This window comes from Neofelis nebulosa, chromosome 15, assembly GCF_028018385.1.
Source record: "Neofelis nebulosa isolate mNeoNeb1 chromosome 15, mNeoNeb1.pri, whole genome shotgun sequence".
Lineage (NCBI taxonomy): Eukaryota > Metazoa > Chordata > Mammalia > Carnivora > Felidae > Neofelis > Neofelis nebulosa.
The window spans coordinates 48,005,950-48,026,062 of NC_080796.1; the positions used below are offsets into that span (position 1 = coordinate 48,005,950).

At 40.9% G+C, this 20,113-nt stretch overlaps 1 protein-coding gene across 12 annotated transcripts in view; it reads right to left on the reverse strand.

Moving 5' to 3' along the window:
* Nucleotides 1–7,063: 7,063 nt before the first annotated feature.
* The window catches only part of LOC131495674 (alpha-1,3-mannosyl-glycoprotein 4-beta-N-acetylglucosaminyltransferase-like protein MGAT4E), a 33,014-nt gene continuing 19,964 nt past the window's right edge, over nt 7,064–20,113 (reverse strand). For 5 of the 12 annotated variants that reach the window (XM_058700706.1, XM_058700709.1, XM_058700708.1 and 2 more), the window contains 5 exons: nt 11,469–11,533; nt 10,839–10,891; nt 10,466–10,595; nt 9,338–9,497; nt 7,064–8,298 (listed from right to left, as the gene is read on the reverse strand). In XM_058700706.1, the coding sequence (XP_058556689.1) occupies nt 7,094–8,298; nt 9,338–9,497; nt 10,466–10,595; nt 10,839–10,891; nt 11,469–11,471 (1,551 nt within the window). In that variant the 5' untranslated portion in view covers nt 11,472–11,533 and the 3' untranslated portion in view covers nt 7,064–7,093. The other 7 variants (XM_058700714.1, XM_058700713.1, XM_058700711.1 and 4 more) reach the window with 5 other exon arrangements.

The following is a 20,113-nucleotide window of genomic DNA, read 5'->3' on the forward strand; positions in this document are numbered from 1 at the left end:
AAATGCTATTGTTCTTAAAGTTTTGATTTCTACTTGTACTTTATTATACAGCAATAGGTTGATTTCTCTGTGTTGACCTTGTATTCTGTGATCTTGCTAAACTCATTCATTAGTTCTAAGAGGTTTATTTTGTTTTTGGTAGATTTCTTGGAATTTTCTATACAGACAATCATGTCGTCTGTGAATAGGAATAGTTTAATTTTTTCCTTTCCAGTCCATATGCTTTTCTTTGACTTGCCTTATTGCACAAGCTAGTACTTCCAGTACGAGTACTGCCTCATTCCCATCTAAGGGAGAAAGCATTCAGTTTTTCACCAGGAAGTGTGATGTTAGCTATAAGTGTGTGTTTTGTAGCTGCCCTTTATCGGGTTGAGGAAGTTCCCTTCTATTCCTAGGTTTCTCAGAGTTTTTATCTTGCATGGATACTGAAGTCTATCAAATGTTTTATTCTGCATCAATTGTTATGATCTTCTTTACACTATAATATAGTGGATTATTATTTTTGTTGTTGTTGTTGTTAATACTGAGCCAGTGTTGCTTTCCTGGGAATAAGCCCCACTTGGTTCTGGTGTATCATTCTTTTTACATATTACTGTATTTGATTAATATTTTGTTGATAGTTTTCACAACCATATTCTTGAGAGATAGTGCTCTATAGCTTTCTACTTTCTGTACTGTCTTTGTCTGGTTTACATTGTAAATGCATTGTTTGAATCAGGATCCAAATAAAGTCCATCCATCGAGATTTGTTTGTCTCTTAGGTGTTTTTAAAGTATAGATTTCCCCTCCATCTCTCTTGCCTTTTTTTCTCCCTTACAAATTTTATTTACTGAAAAACTGAGAAGGCTGCACTCCTAACCACTACAATAAGCTGCTTGTAGAAATTATTTGGGGCCCAGTGTCCAAAGGGCACAGCAATTTATGTTTATAGATAGTCCTGGGTGAAGTAATTCCTAGGGGTCCTACTGATAAGTAGGAGGGTGGGTAGTTGTTATCAGGGAGTTCTGATTCTCCTCCTGAGATGGGGGGCTCTGTCTGGGTGGAAAACTATAGTTCAGGATGGTAGAGGGAGCATCTCTTACTTTTAGAGTGTAGATCAAAGAAGGATATATGAGCATTTAGTGTGGGTATTGAAGTCAGGAGGTCAGGTGATGGATTTCAACAGGGGTACTAACAAAAGTTTCTGAGGCAGGCAGGAGCAGCTGGATTATGAAATGAGGGGGAATCCAAGAAATAGAAAGTGGGAAAAACGATCACAGAACACATTTGCTGAGTGCTTATAATGTTTCAGGCACTATTTCAGGCACTGGGGATATAGAATTCAACAAGACACAGACCAGCTTTAGGGGAATTAATAATCTGGGCCTCCTATCCATTAAAAAAACCCAAAAACCCCATTCTTAGCTCCCCATTGTTCTTAGAATAAACATCAGACATAGCCTCCAGACTCCCTAAAAGTGGTCCCTCTCTAGCTTTTCTTCCTCACATGACGACAGACTCCATTTGCTTTCTTCCCTTCAGTGACCCTCTTTTCCATTGTCTTGAACAATCATGTTATTAGGGTCTTCGTAGTCTTTGCAAGTTCCAGTCCTTTTGCCTGGAACATTCGTCTCCCATCCTTCCACCCACCCTTCACCTAGGTTTTTCTAACTTATTCGGAGATTGTTATAGGCACAGTTCTAAGATGGCTCCTAAGATTATCCCCGATAACCCAATCTCATTAGACGTCCTGACTCTGCACTGCTTGTTGTTAGCACTTATCACAATGGTTATGTCTGAACCATCTTGTAGTCAGTTATTTTCTGTTTCCTCCCTAAAATTTCAGCTCCGTGGGGTAGGGACCGACATATTGCCAGCACCTTACAAAGTGTTGTCATACATTAGGGGTTCAATAAATATTTGGGGATTATACACTGTTCTGATATTACAGACAGCACAAGAAAGGAAAATTGTTTACTCTGTATGAACATAAATATAAAATTCATGAATAAAATATTAGCAAATGATATCCAACAATTAATTAAAAAAATAAGCCACAATCTTGTTGGGTTTACCTCAGGGATGGAAAGAGAGGAAATCTCTATATAAAATTCTTCGCATTAATGGATTCTTGGAAAATGATCACATGATCATATCATTAGTTGCCAAAAAACATTTAATAAAGCTCAACCCCATAAGTTTTTTAAAATTATTTTTAAGGCTTTTGAAAATGTTTTATTTATTTATTTTGAGAGAGAGAGAGAGAGAGAGAGAGGGAATGCGTGCATGAGTGCGGGTGAAGGAGCAGAGAGAAGGGGACAGAGAGAATCTCGAGCAGGCTGTGTGCTGCTTATTTGGTCCCATGAACCGTGAGATCATGACCTTAGCCGAAATCAAGAGTTGGGCGCCCAACCAACTGAGTCACACAGGAACCCGCAAACCCATAATTCTTAGGAAGCTAGGAATAGATGAGAACTTTCTTAATTTGATAAAGATCATATACCAATAGTCTACTTCAAATATCATACTTTAGATACATTTCCTTTAGTCAGGAACGAAGCTAGAATATCTGTCATCAATGCTATTATTTAACATGGTACTGGAAATCCTTGCCCAGCAGTTGGCAAACTTTTTCTGTTTGGGTTGAATAATAACTATTTTAGGACATACAGTCTGTGTTGCAATTATTCTACTGTGCTGTTGTAGCATGAAAGCAGTCATAGGTAATACATGAATGAATGAAAGTGACTATGTTCCATTAAAAGTTTATTTACAAAAACTGGCTGTGGTGTCCAGGTGGTTCAGTTAGTTAAGTGTCTGACTCTTGATTTCAGCTCAGATCATGATCCCAGGGTCGTGGGATTGAGCCTTGTGTCAGGCTTTGTGCTGACTGAACGTGAAGCCTGCTTAAGAGTCTCTCTCTCTCTCTCTCTCTCTCTCTCTCTCTTTCTCCCTCTGCCCTTCTCCCCCCAGCTTGAGCACTCTCTCTCTCTCTCTCTCTCTCCCTAAATAACAAATAAATAAACAAAACAAAAAGAAAAACTTTATTTACAGAAACAGGTAATAGGAAATATTTGGCATGTAGGCCATAGTTTGCCAAGCTCTGTTCCAGCCAGTGCAACAAGGTAAGAAGAATAAGTGAGGAATAAGAACTGAAAGTGACAAAATAGTCATTACTGGCATATAGTGCACGAGAGTTCAAGAGAATCAATGAGCTCACTATTATAGTATATGTGCTGCCGAAGCGAGCACTGAGCTCACTATTATAAATAACAAGAAAATTCAAGATGATTTCTGGATACAAGATCAAACTAAAATATTAAATTGTCCACTACATTATAATTGATGAATATAAAATATTATAGTAATAGTTTAATATATTAATATCATTATAATATGTAATATATAATATTATATATTATTATATATAATATGTATATACGTATTACATATAATAATATATAATATATTTTATATATAATATAGTATATATAACATATATAAAATATATTGTATAATATATCAATTATAATATAATATATTATATAATACTATAATATACTACATAGTATATATAGTGTATATATTATATTATATATAATATATATAACATATAATATAATATATACTAATGACATATATAATATATAATATTAAACATAATTATTATAATATTATTATAATAATTATATTATAATATAATAGTAATATTATTATATTATAATATAACAATATAATAATATACCATAATATATTATATTATATATATCATTAATATATCATATACTATATTAATATAATATTAATATATTAATATCAACAGAAAATATGGACTATGTAGGAATAAATGTAATGAAGGAAGTGCAAGGCCCTGATGAGAAAATTACCAAACTTCCTAAAAAGGCATATAAAAAATTCTTTCCCATTTCAGTGGAGGGCAGCTCCATCTTTCTAGTCATTTGGTCAAACACTTTGGAGTTATTCTTACTGTTTTCTCAAACCCTAAAACCAATCATTCAGGAAATTCTCTTGGATCAATTTTCAAAATACAGTAAAAACTTGGTTTGTGAGCATAATTCGTCCAGGAAACACGCTCGTAATCCAAAGCACTTGTGCATCAAAGCGAATTTTAAGAACCATTGGCTCAGTTGTGATCATGTGACCTTTGGCATCACGTACTACTCGTAAGGCAAGGCATCGCTCAGTTTATCAAGTTAAAATTTATTAGAAATGTTTGCTCATCTTGCGGAACACTTGCAGAACAAGTCACTCGCAGTCCAAGGTTTTACTGTACGTTAAAAATATGACCACTTCCACTGCCACCACTCTGGTCTAAACCATCTTGTGCCTGCAGAAGCATCCTAATGAACCCAGTCTCCACCCTTGTTTCTCTATAATCTATTTGCTACATAGCAGCCAGAGTAATTCTTTTACAACTTTGGTCAGATCATGTCACTCTTTTACTCAAACCCCCGCACTCTCTTCTGCCTCACACTTATTTATTCTGTTCATTGCCTCTCCCACTTTAGTATATGTGCCCCAAGGGGGGGAGCCATCTTGGTCTGCTTACCGATGCGTCCTGAGTGCCTACAACAGTGCAAGTAATACAAGAGATGACCGCTAGCTCCAGGGAAAACTTACACATGAAAGAAAATATAATCACGGATCGCTACGGTAAAATCAAGCCATCAAGCAATCCCTGAGCACAGTGTAGCTGCTAGGCTGTCTTGCCACACTTCCATAAATCCAGTTGCTAAGGAAACAAAGATGCCGTTATTACCCATGACACAGCAGGTTGCCTGGACTTCATGCTGCGATAATTCCCTTTGCTCCCTGCCCCCAGTTCTTCTTGGGAAGAACAGTGGATCTGTGTCACACCTGAGAAATGCTAATCTTAGGAAACTCTCAATCTTATAAGGGGACTGCTAGCAAACCTGACCAAACTTTGCTCCTCAGGGAGAGGTTATCTTTATTATCCTGCTGAGGAAACATCTTCTCGGAGGACAGAAGGTCTCTGCAGTGTCTCTGGAGTACTACATCTCTAAATCTCTCCAGAGAGAGAGAGAGAGAGAGAGAGAGAGAGAGAAAGAGAGAGAGAGAGAGATAGTGTTACTGTCTTTTAAAACAAATCTGCCCTCTGCGGTGGTAGAAGACACTAGCTCTAGGTTCTAAGCCTGTTTGCTGTACAAACATCCTTGAAAAGAGAGCCAGAGTTGTGTAGAAATGCCTTGGACAATTGCCTGCCACCGACTTGTTCAGCAGTGAATACTTGACAAAAGCATGAGAATGTGATCGTCAAGAAAACTCTATTGGAAGAATGGGGGAAGGAGAAGGGCCTATTTGTGGAGTAGCATAAAAGGGCTAATCCCTTGGCTATTATGGCAAGGAATTGTATACAAAACTAATCAAAAAATGGTAGCGTAAGTATATGGTGATATGGACTCAAACGAACACCCGAAGAACACTTACGAGAGCTGAAAGTAGTTATGTCATGTTGCACTCGCTTGGTTTCCCTCCTACCTCTATAGCGACCCTTTCCCACTGACCCTTGGTGCCTCCCCTTCATCGACTCCACGTCGTCGTGTTGAAATGATCCAGGGCTCCGTCCTTGGAAACCTCGTGGCTTCATATGCTGACAGATTTCAAAATTTGCAACGAGGAGGTCATTAGCAATCTTGACAAAGAGCACTTTTGGTTGGGTGTAGGCACAAAACCCTGACTGGAGAGGGTTTGAGAAATTCATAAAGAATGGATATCCTCCCTTTGAGGATTCAGATCATCTTTCTATTACAAATCCCAAGTAAAACCTGATATTTAACAAAAGACACACAGTTCAAATGTAAAGAATCGTAAAAAGTTACAAGAAATCCTAGCAGAAATTCCTTAAAACTTTACACTCATAAATTTTGTTTTTTATAGACATTTTTCTAGATAGATTTTATGCATGCCGTGACTTACTTACTGAACTAGTGGTTTTGCCTTTCGTGGATAAAACATTTTTGGTTTGCTCCTTCTGCTATGTGATGATTCTATTTTCTCCTTACGTGATTTGGACAATTTCATCCAAAAAATTTGAAAAATTATTTAAAAGTTGTGACATCCTGTCATGTATGCTGCTGCTGATTCATTGAAAAGCTGGTTTCTCAACATCGGCACTATTGACATTTTGGGTGGGATATGTCTGCGTGGTCGGGGCTGTTCTGTCTGTTGCGGTTTGTTTAGCAGCATCCTCGGCCTCTTTGTATGAGATGTCAGTCGCGTCCCCCGTTGTGACAACCAGAAATATCTCCAGACATTGCCAAATGTCCCCCCTTGGGGGGGGGGTGAGGCCAAATCCCTCCAGGTGGAGGACCACTGTTGTAGAGAGGGTCAGAGAACAATGGAATTCAGGGAGGCTGGGAAGAAGGTACATATACAGTGAGGGTAGAGACAGATTGCAAGTGAAAAGATGGGGAAAAAAAACTAAAAAAAAAAAAAAAGTTAGATGCTCAACTGACTGAGCCACCCAGGCACCCCTCTAGTGTAATTTTTTTAATGTCTATTTTTATTTTTGAGAGAGAGGGAGGGTGCAGGGCAGAGAGAGAGAGAGAGAGGAGGACAGAGGATCCGAAGTGGGCGCCGTGCTGACAGCAGAGAGCCTGGCACAGGGTCAAACTCATGAACTGAACCGTGAGATCATGACCTGAACCGAAGTTTGACACTTAACCAACTGAGCCACTCAGGCACCAACCCCCCGCCCCCCCCCTCCCCCCCGCCCCGCCGCCCTTCTAGTGTAATTTTTATTTATTTATTTATTTTTTTTTATTTATTTATTTTTGGGACAGAGAGAGACAGAGCATGAACGGGGAAGGGGCAGAGAGAGAGGGAGACACAGAATCGGAAACAGGCTCCAGGCTCTGAGCCATCAGCCCAGAGCCTGACGCGGGGCTCGAACTCACGGACCGCGAGATCGTGACCTGGCTGAAGTCGGACGCTTAACCGACTGCGCCACCCAGGCGCCCCTCTAGTGTAATTTTTAATAGTATTTCCTTTCATTCTCAAAAGTGTCCCAGTTTGGATAATAAATTACATGCTCATCCTACTCTGAAGGAGCAGGCCTTGATCAATTTCGGCTTTATTTCTGGTCGGCCATGTTGATTCCATTCCCAAACCCCACCTTTCCAGAATTCCCACTGTAATAACTCTCTTCTTCCTCATGCTGAGTCCAGACTTTGATCTGCCTGATCAGGAGCCAAGACTCTTGAGAGGCTAGCACAAGCAGTCGTATACAACTCAACTCCTCCACAGAATCTTCTTCATAAAATACCCTCTGGTCTAAATTTCCTTCCACCAGTGGACCTAGAAGGGTATAGCGGGTGCAGCCTCTGGAATTCTCCAAGGGATCATAGCCCAGCTCCACTTGCCCCTGCTGTAGCCAATACAGCCCTTTTTTGTCAGAACCTGTCAGGACCTCTATCCGGATGACTTTTTGTGGCTTCTCCAAAATCACTGTCAGGTAGTTGCCTCTTACAGGATTGAGAGTAGAGTAGCACTCTTTGTTCAGAGTATAAGCATATTGTGGAATACCATTCATTTCTGCCATCATGTCAGTGAGGACGCTGGCAACGGGGTTGTCTGGTTCACCAAACACCTTCTCCTTCTCCACAGGAAAGCATGTGTCCTCAAACGCAGGATACTTGCCTATGTGGAAGAAGACTGAGGGACTGAAACGAATTGGAACATTCTGGGCCAAGAGAAGGCGGAATTCAGAGAGAAACAAGTAAATGGGAATATCCTTATGGAAAAGGAGAAAGAGAGAGGCCAGGCGGGAGAGGTCACTGGTGTGGAAAACTTTCCCAGAGAGGCTTAGGCTGGAGAACTCCAGGATCGCCCAAGGTAGTTCTTTCCAGGCTGATAATGCCCAATAGATGGTAGAAATAAATTTGGAAGTGCAGTAAACATAATCTTCCATCATCAGAAAGTATTCAGAGAGGTTGATAGCCAAGTTCATGAGGAGGGCATAATGGACTTTCTGCCTGGAATAATGCGCTTCACAGCGTGAGGTACGACTAACATTATTCCGATCTCCTGGGAGAGGAGAGTCACCGAGACGACCGTGGATCACGAGCAGCTTCTGGGCCTCAATATGTGGTTTGAAGAGGTCTGAAATATTGGCAACTGTTCGTCTGAGCCATTCGGGGTCGGGATCTGACAGGTGGACCAGCACCACAATACAATTCAGCTCGTGTTCTGAGGAAGCTTGGAACAGGGACCGCAGAGTGTCCAAGAGGTAGCTCCCGTTAGGGTGTTGCTCTGAGGAAATCCCTATGGTCAGCAGTTCTAGGGGTGGAGGGAGACAAGGGAGACTTTAGCTCTTCAAGATGGGGGAAAGGTTCCTAGGACTTCCTCTCAGGTCTCCCCTTAATGCCACACCTGTGACAAATTCATATTTCCCTTCCTTGGGAGAGTGTGGTCCAGAGGTGAGGATAATCTCTGGTTAGAAGTTGCCAAGTGGTTTTATTTGATCACAACTTTAAAAGGCTATCGGTGGAAACTTTATGAAAAACAAGCTTCTCTCTGATGGGGGAGGCTGCCATGTACCAAAGGTAAACTTGCTGGCTTGGCCAGTTGGCCAGGCCTTGACCTCAGAGTTATCTCAGCTACCTTGGATCAACCAGACCCCGATTGGAGGATCTCCAGGGACTCATGTAAACCCAAGGGTTCTGGCACCCTAGTGCACAGCTAGTCAACATTCACCCTCCCCTTTCTCCCTCTGCTCAGTGCTTTTGACCATAGCTCCCTCCGGGTCCTCTCTCATCGTGTCTTCCCCTCCCTGGGGAGCTATGAATGAGCTTCACTATGGGGTGGCTCCTTAACGGGTCACTATGGACTTCTCAACTTGTTAGTCATTCAAGGGGGTGGCCAGTGGGAAGAAAGTACACTCAGAATTATGATCTACAGCACATTTCAGAGCTTGGTCCTCCCTCAGAGCAACCTGCTTTTCCACCAGACATGAGCTCACGTTCCCTTTTTACCCACCTTCCTTTTTCTTTTCTTTTCTTTTCAAGTTTATTTATTTTGAGAGACAGACAGATAGGGAGAGAGGGAGAGAGGGAGAGAGAGAGGCAGAGAGAGACAGAGAGACAGCATCCCAAGCAGGCTCTGCACTGACAGTGCAGAGCCTGATGCAGGACTCAATCCCATGAACCGTGAGATCATGACCTGAGCCGAAATCAAGAGTTGGAAGCGCAACTGACTAAGCCACCCAGGCGCCCCTTCCTTCCCCTGCCCCCCCCCCCCCCCCGCAATCTTCCTTTTTCTTGTGGGAATACCTTGTCTTACTTTCTCCTAGTCTGACCACTCCCTCCCCTCTACTCACTCTTTTCCTGGGGAGGGGATCCAGCCAGCAATTTGTACTTGGCCTGTTGGAGTAAAGGGGAGGCTTTCTGCATGTCCTTGAAGTTCTCTAGATGGTTTCTGCTCTCAGAGATCATTTGGTCCTGATTGAGCTGCCACAGTATTTTCTTCTTTTCCTCCTGCTGAGGATAAGATGAGCATCAGCCCTGATATTCATCCCTAGACTCCTGGAGGCAAATAAGGGGGCAGATCCCCCTTTTAGGACAGGCGGGGCAAGCCCCAGGATCTGGTCACCGGGAACCCAAGTGTTAGGACTCAGCTGACTGTTATCCCCACCTCGCCATGAGAACACACAGGACTTTCCAGAAGGAGTGGTGGGCCCTGGAGTCAGATAGGAAGTAAGAATGCCTATAGGAAGATCATAGACTTATGCAGAGTTAAGGACTTGCCTGCCCTACCCTGCCCCACATCTAATTTCTCCTACCATTATCAGGCTGGCAAAAAGTCCTCTAACTCGGCTTAGACTGTGGCAGGTGCTGAAGACCAATGCCTGGTCCTGTCCTTCACGAAGTTATCCACAGTGCCTCAATTCTAAAACCCTTTCTTTTACTCCACTCTGACCATGCACACATTTCTGAACCATTTCCCCACATCACTTATGTTTTTCTCTAGATGGTTTGAGGCATTAAGGAAAAATGTAGACTTCCAAAACCTGAGCATTTGGTTTTCTCTGCTTGCAGCTGTTGTACATGTGGGAGAAGTTATTTTAGGGCTTTGTGTCTCAATTGCTTCGTAAGAGAAATGGGACGAATAACATCTCTCACTCGAGACTCTGGTGAGGAAAGTGCCCAGCACCCAGGCAGTCCTCATCACATGCAGGTCCTGCCAGTCAGCCTGGTTTTCTAGAAGTCTCTGTGCATTGCTCTCTCTGCACTTGAACTGCCCTCTCTTCCTCCTTGCCTTTATTCAAGTCTTCTCCATCTTTCAAGGCTGGCTCAATATTTCTCTTTTCTCTGACACTCTCCTGATTCTTCAAGTGCCCTCTTCTTAGAACTTCTATGATGATAACTAGAGTATTTGGATAACTGGAAACCCATCCCCTCCTACCGAAGGATTGACAAACAGTCCAGTCTCAGCCTCTGGTTCTTACCAATGATAAGTTATATGTAAGATGCCCTTCATTATTCTCTTGGAGGAAGAAGCTCAGGAAGATTAAGGACCCAACAACTATGATATATTTCCATAGGCAATGACGCATGGTGCTGGGGCCTGGAGGAGCTCTGCAAAGAAACGTGAGCAGGATATGACTCTTAAGTGCTTCCAGCTTACAGAAGCATAAGGATGTCCTCCTCCTACCAGGAAGCCTCCCACATCCTTTCCCCCTTCCCTCCGCCTGGACACCATTGCCGAATTATTCCCATAGTCTTTTCTCCACGCACTTCAACCCTCCCTCCTACTTGTAGCCATCTATGGAGAGACAAAGGTCAAGGAGTTTGATTCTCTTCCACTTCTACCATCTTCGCCTCCTGTCTGGGTTTCCAGGTAAAATTGGAGTAGCTTCTTTGGTTTCTCCACTCTTGGAGTAGAGACCCAACCACAGCGGACGTGTTGCCAAGAAGAGGAAGTCAAGGGTTAGGCATTAATCATATTTTCCCCTAAACTCTGAATTCAAGTCAAAGACTCTACTTGGATGTTATTGATCAATAAATAACTGTTAATTATTGTCTTGTCTGTTAGCTCCCTGTTTACTTTTTTTGCTTTTTTTTAAATTTTTTATTTTTGGGACAGAGAGAGACAGAGCATGAACGGGGGAGGGGCAGAGAGAGAGGGAGACACAGAATCGGAAACAGGCTCCAGGCTCCGAGCCGTCAGCCCAGAGCCCGACGCGGGGCTCGAACTCACGGACCGCGAGATCGTGACCTGGCTGAAGTCGGACGCTCAACCGACGGCGCCACCCAGGCGCCCCATACTTTTGCGCCTGATCATTTCCAGGATTACGTTAGGCAGATTATGATGTTTTGAATCAACTCAGAGGGACCAAGAGAAACTCTTGTTGGTATATCTTCCCCCCCCCCCCCCCCCCCATCCTGGACTGGTAAGTAGGTTGCAAACTAAAAGTGACCAGAAATTTCTAATCACGTGAAAGTCTTTACCATGTTTGGAGTGCTATGTCCTTCGGAGTCTTTTTGTTTAACAGAAGATGAGGGCTGGAATTTCTCTGAAATCAAAGAGAAAAAACTTTAATATTTTTATGCATGCAGGATAGGGTCCCAGAGTGGCTCTTCTGAGGTAGCAGAAACTAGTCACCCCTCCCAGGAAACCCTGCTTGACAACCATTGTCCACCCTGAATGGGGGGGTGGTTACCACTCCAGCCTCACATCGAGCACCTGTTTCTGGATAAGGTGAGGCTGAAGTTAAAAAATTTTTTTTTTCACATTTATTCATTTCAGAGAGACAGAGAGAGAGACAGAGCATGAACAGGGGAGGGGCAGAGAGAGAGAGAGGGAGACACAGAATCAGAAGCAGGCTCCAGGCTCCGAGCTCTCAGCCCAGGGCCCAACGCGGGGCTTGAACTCATGAACCATGAGATCATGAACTGAGCCAAAGTCAGACACTTACTTAGCCGACAGCCACCCAGGTGCCCCAAAATGCAACTGATTTTTGTGTGTTGACTTTGTATCCTGCTTTTTAACTGAAATAGTTTATTAGTTCCGACAGATTTTGTTTATTTGTGAGGAATCTTTAGTATTTTCTACCTGCAAACAGAAAAAGAAATATCACCTGCAAACAGAAAATTTTACTTCTCCCTTTCCAATTTTGGATGTCTTTTATTTCTTTCTCTTGCCTAAGTGCTCTTGCTAGAACTTCCAATAGTACGTTGAGTAGAAGTGATGAGGTGTAAGCATTTTTAGCTATAAACTTTCCCCTTAGAGTCACTTTCAATGTGTCCCATAAATTTTGGTATATTGTTTTTTTTAATTTTCATTCATTTAAATATTTTCTAATTTCCTTTGATTTCTTTTTTGATCCATTGATTAAAAGTGTGTTATTTAGGGGACCCTGGATGGCTCAGTCGGTTAAGCATGTGACTCTTGATTTCAGCTCAGGTCATGGTCTCGTGGTTCTTGGGATCAACCCCCTTGTTGGCCTTGTGCTGACAGCACAGAGCCTGCTTGGGATTCTCTCTCTCTCCTTCTCTCTCTCTTTTTTTAAAAATTTTTTTTCAATGTTTATTTATTTTTGAGAGACAGAGACAGAGTGTGAGCGAGGGAGGGGCAGAGAGAGAAGGAGACACAGAATCCGAAGCAGGACCCAGGCTCTGAGCTGTCAGCACAGAGACAGATGCGGGGCTTGAACTCATGAACCATAAGATCATGACCTGAGCCGAGGTCGGACACTTAACTGACTGAGCCACCCAGGCACCCCTCTCTCTCCTCTCTTTGCTCTTCTCCCTCCTCACATGTGCTCTCTCTCAAAAAAAAAAAAAAAAAAAAAAAAAAAAAGTTTTTTTAAGTGTGTTATTTAATTCCCCCAATTTTGTGAAATGTCCAGTTTTCCTTTTATTATTGATTGCTAACTTTATCCTATTTTGGTAAAAGAACATACTTTGAATGATATCTATTTTTTTTACAAAATGCATTGAAGCTTAATCTGTGGTCTGACATATGGTATATCCTGGAAAATGCCCCATGCACTTGAGAAGAATGTGTATTCTCTTGTTGGGTAAAGTGCTCTGAAATGCCTGCTAAATTTAGTTGGTTTACTGTGCAGTTTAAGTCCTCTATTTCCTTATTTATTTTACGTTTGGTTGTCCTGTTCATCATTGTCAGTAGGGTACTGAATTGTTTAAATATTATTGTATTTCTCCCTTTAATTCCATCAGTTTTTGCTGCTTCTATTTTGAAGACTTGTTATTAGGTATGTAAATGTTCATAACTGTTGTATCTCTTTGCTGTGTTGAACACTTATTAACGAACACTTATAATGTCCTTCTTTGTCCCTTGTAAACTTTTTTGATTTAATGTCTATTTTGTTTGTTATTAGTTCAGCTACCCCTTCTCTTTTGCTTACTATACGCACGGAATTTTTTCCCCATCTTTTCACTTGCAATCTGTTAGTTTCTTTGGATTTAAAGTGAATCTCTCATAGATAGCACATAGTTGGATCCGATTTATAAGTCAATTCTGCCAGTCTCTGGATTGGAGAGTTTAATCAGTTTGCATTTAAAGTAATTACTCCTAGGGAGACTCTTACTTCTGACATTTTGCTGTGTGTTTTTTATAGTATTTTTGTCCCTTATTTCCTGTATTACCATCTACTTTTGTGTTTAGTTGGATTTTTTTAATAGCAAAATGTTTTAATTATCTTCTCATTTCCTTTTGGGTATATTTGATAGGTCTTTTCTTTGTGGTTGCCATGGGGGATTATACTTAACACCCTAAACTTATAACTCTTTAATTTGAATTTATACTCGTTTAACTTCAGTAACACAGAAACTGCTCCTTTACAGTTCCACTCTCCCCGCTTTTGGTTGTTTTTGTCACAAAATTACATCTTTATACATTGTGTGCCGTGAACTAAGACTTCTTTTAAAAAAATTTTTTTTTAATGTTTATTTATTTTTGAGACAGAGAGAGACACAGCATGAGCAGGGAAGGGGCAGAGAGAGCGAGGGAGACACAGAATGTGAAGCAGGCTCCAGGCTCTGAGCTGTCAGCACAGAGCCCGACGCGGGGCTCGAACTCACGAACCGTGAGATCATGACCTGAGCTGAAGTCGGCCGCTTAACCGACTGAGCCACCCAGGCGCCCCTAATGCTTCTTTTTAAATGTGCTACTCTCGGGGCGCCTGGGTGGCTCAGTCTGTTAGGCCTCCGACTTCAGCTCAGGTCACGATCTCACGGTCCCCGTGAGTTCGAGCCCCGCGTTGGGCTCTGGGCTGATGGCTCGGAGCCTGGAGCCTGCTTCCGATTCTGTGTCTCCCTCTCTCTCTCTCTGACCCTCCCCCGTTCATGCTCTGTCTCTCTCTGTCTCAAAAATAAATAAACGTTAAAAAAAAAATTAAAAAAAAAATAAATGTGCTACTCTCTAATAGAAGTTAGCTACTTCTAGTTACCTACTAGTTATCTAGTAGAAGATAAGATTTAGAGCTACAAACCAAAGTTAAAGTCATACTAGCTTTTACACTAATAGTTTTTCTTTAAATATATTAGTCTCTTAAGTCATGTAGAAGACAAAAAGTATAATCAAAAACCATTGTTACAATAATACTAGCTTTCATCATTGCCTGTATATTTACCTTTATTGAGATCTTTATTTCTCCATATGGCTTTGAGTTACTGTCTCATGTTCTTTCATTTCAGGCTCAATGCTTCCTTGAGCATTTCCTGTGGAGCAGGTCCACTGGTTACAGATTCCTTTGGCTTTATCTAGTAATATCTTAATTCCTCCCTCCTTTTTGGACAGTTTTGCTGGATAATGGATTCTTCACTGACAATTGTTTTCCTTTTAGTACTTTGAACATGTTGGCCCACTGTCTTCTTGCCCCCAAAAGATTCTGATTAGAAAGGTGTTAATAATTTTATTGAGGATTGCATGTATGTGATGATTTGCTTCTCTCTTGCTGCTTTCAAGATTCTCTCTCTGGTTTTGACTTTTGAAAGTTTGATTATAATGTGTTTTGGTGTGAGTCTTTTTGAGTTCATCTTACTTGGAGTTTTGAACTTCTTGGATGTTTATAGCCATCAAACTTGAGATGATTTCAGCTATTATTTCTTCAAATATCCTCTCTGCTCTTTTCTGTCTCTTCTCCTTCTGAGTCTCCCACAGTGCTTATGTTGGTCTGCTTTCTGAGCTGAGATATCCATTTTCTGCCCTCAGACATCGACATGCCTGGTTCTCAGGCCTTTGGACTCAGACTGTGATTACATCATCAACTACTCTGGTTCCTGGGCCTTCGAGTTTGGACTGGAACCACATCACTAGCTTTCCTGACCCTCCAGTTTGTAGACAGCAAGTTGTTGAATTCTCAACCTCCACTCCATAACTGTGTGAGCTAATCTCTCATAATAATCTCTTTCTCTCTCTCTCTCTTCTCTCTCTCTCCCTCTCTCTCTCCCTCTCTCTCTATCATCTCCTATTGACTTTGTTTCTCTGGAGAACCCAGACTAACACAGGCACTTATTATGGATCTAAGGTAATTAATGCAATCAAGTCAGATCCAGGAGATAAACTCCCTTTCTGACTTGAGACTTCCATTCCCTCAAGGCTTTTGACAACACATACACACATTTTCATATATATAAAAGTTTCAACCACAACACGTGAAAGTCCTCACCTTTACTGGAGGTGTAGTTCTGAGGCTTTTTTTGGGGGGGGGGTGGTGCAGAAGAACTCAGCTTCACAACTCCTGAGACTTCAAGGTTTTCTCCAAAGTCAAGAAGAAAATACAATATTTGTGGGAGCTAGATGAGGCCAGAATGTGCATCCTCTAAGGCAAGGCAAAGTTGGTCACTGCTTTCAGGTGACACTCCACCGACAACTATTGTCCTCTCTGAATGGGACCTGTTTACCTCTCCAACTTCACATGAAACACCAGCTCCTTGGTAAGGGTTGCAGGGAAATGGTGAGGAAGTTTTGACATCAGTGTCCTGGGATTCTGACCTAGATCCAGGACTGTGGACTGGGCCACATTTTTCTCCAAATAGGAATCGTTTTATTGATATTGTCTCCAAATTCAAATCAATATGTTTAATGTAAAACATTGGATCAATTACAAAAAAAAAGAATAAAAATTACTCAAAATCCCAATGGCAGGAGATAATCTTTGGCTAGCACCTGGTGAACATCTGGAATCAAAATGAGAAGAGCAGATTGGAATCTGGCTTTATGGCAACAGAGGTCAAGTCACTCGGAAGCTCCCCAAGAAAGTCCTTTGGGCAACATGACTTACCAAGTGTGGCAATCTCGTAGAGAGCTTAGGGAAGAAGTAAATCTATCTCCACAAATTTACCAATTTCAGTTTCCTTGGGTGATTTTCAATTCCCACTTATTCCAGACATGCTGTCTCTTTCCCTGAAAATCTCCTTCCACTTTATCTTGTCATCTTCCTTGTCATCATTAATAATTAATGTCCTAAGTCTGTCTTTCCAACCTCCAGCTCCCTCCACCCCCCTCCCCCATTTTTGGACTGCTCTGAATAAAACATACACTTAGTCACTATCTAAGAAAAATTAATGGCAATAGAATACTATCACTTTTATAAGTCCAGGATTACAGTGTCCTCTTTTAAGAATATCTCTCCAAAAGAACTAGGTCTGCATTAAGAACCAGCTTTTATTTTGTGATGATGTTGCTTTGATAAAGCCATTTGCTTAAAAATGGGATTCCCTCTTTCCTTCCCCTCTTCTTCTTTTTGATTCAGCATCCCCATTCTTCCTTCCTCTCTTCTTCTTTTTGATTCAGCATCCCCATTCTCTTGGCTTCTTAATCTATGTTATCCCCTTTATATTCTTTTGTTTCTTCTCCCTGTAGCCAAAGACCATTTTAAAAGAATGATGTTGAGGGGCACCTGGCTGGCTCAGTCTATACAGCATGCAACTCTTGATCTCAGGGTCATGTGCTTGAGCCACATGCTGGGTATATAGACTACTTAAAGAAAAAAAAAAAAAAAGAAATAAAAGATTATGTTAAGAATAATGGGCATAAAGAGCCACAGGCAGAGTGTAATCTCAGCAAGAGGAGGCTGTGGCCAAGGCCTGCTGTGTAGGTACAGACTGGGAATGGCTGTGGCCTGGGCCCACAATGCAGGCTCATGGGTGGCACCCCTGGAAGCCTCTTCAATGTGCCCTCAATGCTGGTGGGGCTTTATGGGGCCTAGCAAGGGCTCAGGCCAAGGGCAAGGTAGGAGACTGGTGGGTACCACTGTCTTCCTTAGAAGAAGCAAAACACATCTATCTGCTCTGTTGCAGGACTGATGCTGTGGTTGGATATTTAGAGGACATTATCATCGACAAAGAGTTCTAGGAGTCACAGGGAAATTCCATGGACAAATACTATCAGGAATTTGAATACAGGAAATATAAAATTGCTTATGCTGCTTATATTTTAACAAAACATATTTACTTAGTAAAAAAGCATACGAAAGAACAACTGCTAGAGCTTTCCTGGATTTAACTTGGTGACTTTCACATTACAGCCCACAAAGATGAAATGATTGGTAACGTATTTGACAGGCTGCTCCCGTTTATGGATTCTCTGTCTTTCAAAGAAATGTTTCTGAACTACAAAGCAGAAAAGGGAGGTACACGAAACAACCAGTGGGTTAGTGGCTACTTCATGGTGAACATTATCTTTCTGTCATCCAGAGCACTGCAACACTAGCTTTCACCTCCAGCCAATGGGATTGCTTTGGACACTACAGCCCAATAGGTTGGGAGAAGATTAGGCTAACAATGACGGAAGAATAGGTCTTAGGAAACCTGAATTTGTTTGTGCCTGCTCATTAATGTTAAGTATCAATGAATAATAACACAAATCCAGAAGATTTCATGTTATTAAGACAATACTCTCCAAATTGATAGGCAGATTTAATACAGTCCCCATCAAAATTCCAAGATAAAACAACTCTGTTTCTCCCTCTAGGCTACTCACAACATTTCACTTCTGACACCAGATATATGGGTTTTTCCACAACAAGGAATTTAACTCAATTCTGATACTATCTACTTGGAGTTAATATCAGATCCTGCAGGTTAAGGGCTCAGTCCCACAAGACTGCTTCCCACTTCAGATGCCAACTGCAAGTTTGGGCCTCTGGTACTTCTGACCAATAGGCTATAAATTGGGGATTCTCACAATCCCATCTTTGGATTTGGTAATTTGCTAGAGTGGCTCACAGAATTCAGGGAAACACATTTGCCAGTTTCTTATATCATAAAGGATACAAATGAATACCCAGATGAAGAGGTACATAAGGCATGATCTGGAAGGGTCTCAAAGGTAGGAGCTTCAGTTCTTATAAAGTTGGAGTGTGCCACTCTCCTGGCATGTGGATGTATTCACCAACGTGGAAGCTCTCCAAACCCCTTACTTTAGTGATTTTTATGGAGGCTTCATCATGTAGGCATGATCAATTATTAACTCCATCTCTAGCCCCACCTCCCTCCCTGGAGGATGGAGAGGGTGTTAAGACTGAAAGTTCCAAGCTTCTAATCATGGCTTGGTCTTTCTGGTGACTAGCCCCCATCCAGGAGCCCATCAAGAGTTGGCTCATTAGAACAAAAGATACTCCTATCACTCAGGAGATTATAAATGTTTTGGGAGCTCTGTGTCAGGAATTGGGGGCATATCTATATCTATATCTATATCTATATCTATATCTATATCTATATCTGTATCTGTATCTGTATCTATATCTATATCTATCATATCTATTACTATATACCCATATCTATATCTATGTGATTTTACAATTCCAACTGTTTTTTTTCTTCTTCAAGAAATTGATGAGCTGATCCTAAAATTTACATGGAAATGTAAAGGACCCAGAATAGCCAAAACAATCTGGAAAAGACCCATAAAACACCATCAGACAAAGTTAGGGGACTCACATTTCCTGATTTTAAAATTTAACTACAAAGCTACAGTAATTAAGACAGTGTGATCATGGTATTAATGACACACAGATCAATGGAATAGAAGAAAGTTCAGAAATTGCCAAGATAATAAAATGGGAGAAAGAATAGTTTTTTTTCAACAAAGCGTGTTGAAACTGAATATCCACATGCAAAAGGATGAAGTTAGACTACTACTCCACAAATACTGACTCAAAATAGATAAAGAACTAAATTTATAAGACTCTTGGAAGAAAACATAGATATAAATCTTCATAATCTTGTATTAGGCAATCGTGTCTGAGACATGACAACAAAAATATAAGCAATCAGAGGAAAGTAATGAATTGGACTTCTTCAAAATTAAAAACCTTTGTGCTTCAATGGATACTAAGGAGAAAGTGAAAAAGACAAGCCACAGAATGAGAGAATATCTGCAAATCATATATCTGATAAAGGACTAGTATCCAGCGTATATAAAAAATTGTTACAATAAAATGACAAACAACCCATTTATGAATGGGCAAAGTATTTGAATAGACATTTTACCAAAGTAGATATACAAATGGCTAATAAGCACATGAAAATATGCTCAATATCATTAGTCAATAGGGAAATGAAAATCAAAACCACAATGACATACTATGTCATACCTACTAGAATGGCCATAATAAAAAAGACAGACAATGACAAGTGTTGGTGAGGATGTGGAGAAGTTGGAACCCTCATACATTGTTGGTGGGAATGTAAACTGGTACAACTGCTTTGGAAAACAGTTTTACAGTTCCTCAAAAAGTTAAACATGAAGTTAGTGTATGACATGGCAATTCCACTCCTAGGTGTGTACCTAAGAGAAATGGAAATATATGTCCACACAAAAATTTGTATGTGAATATTCACATAAGCATTATTCGAAATAGCCTAAAAGTGGAACCAATCCAAATGTCCATCAATTGATAAACAGATAAATAAAACATGATATTCCATACCATGGAATGTTAGTCAGACATTAAAAGGAATGGAGTGCTTACACATGCTATAGCATGTATGAACCTTGAAAACATCATGCTAAGTGAAAGAAGGCAGACATAAAAGGCCACATATTGTATGATTTCATTTATATGAAACATCCAGAATAGCAGATCTATGGAGACAGAAAGTAGATTACAGGTTGCTAGCAATTT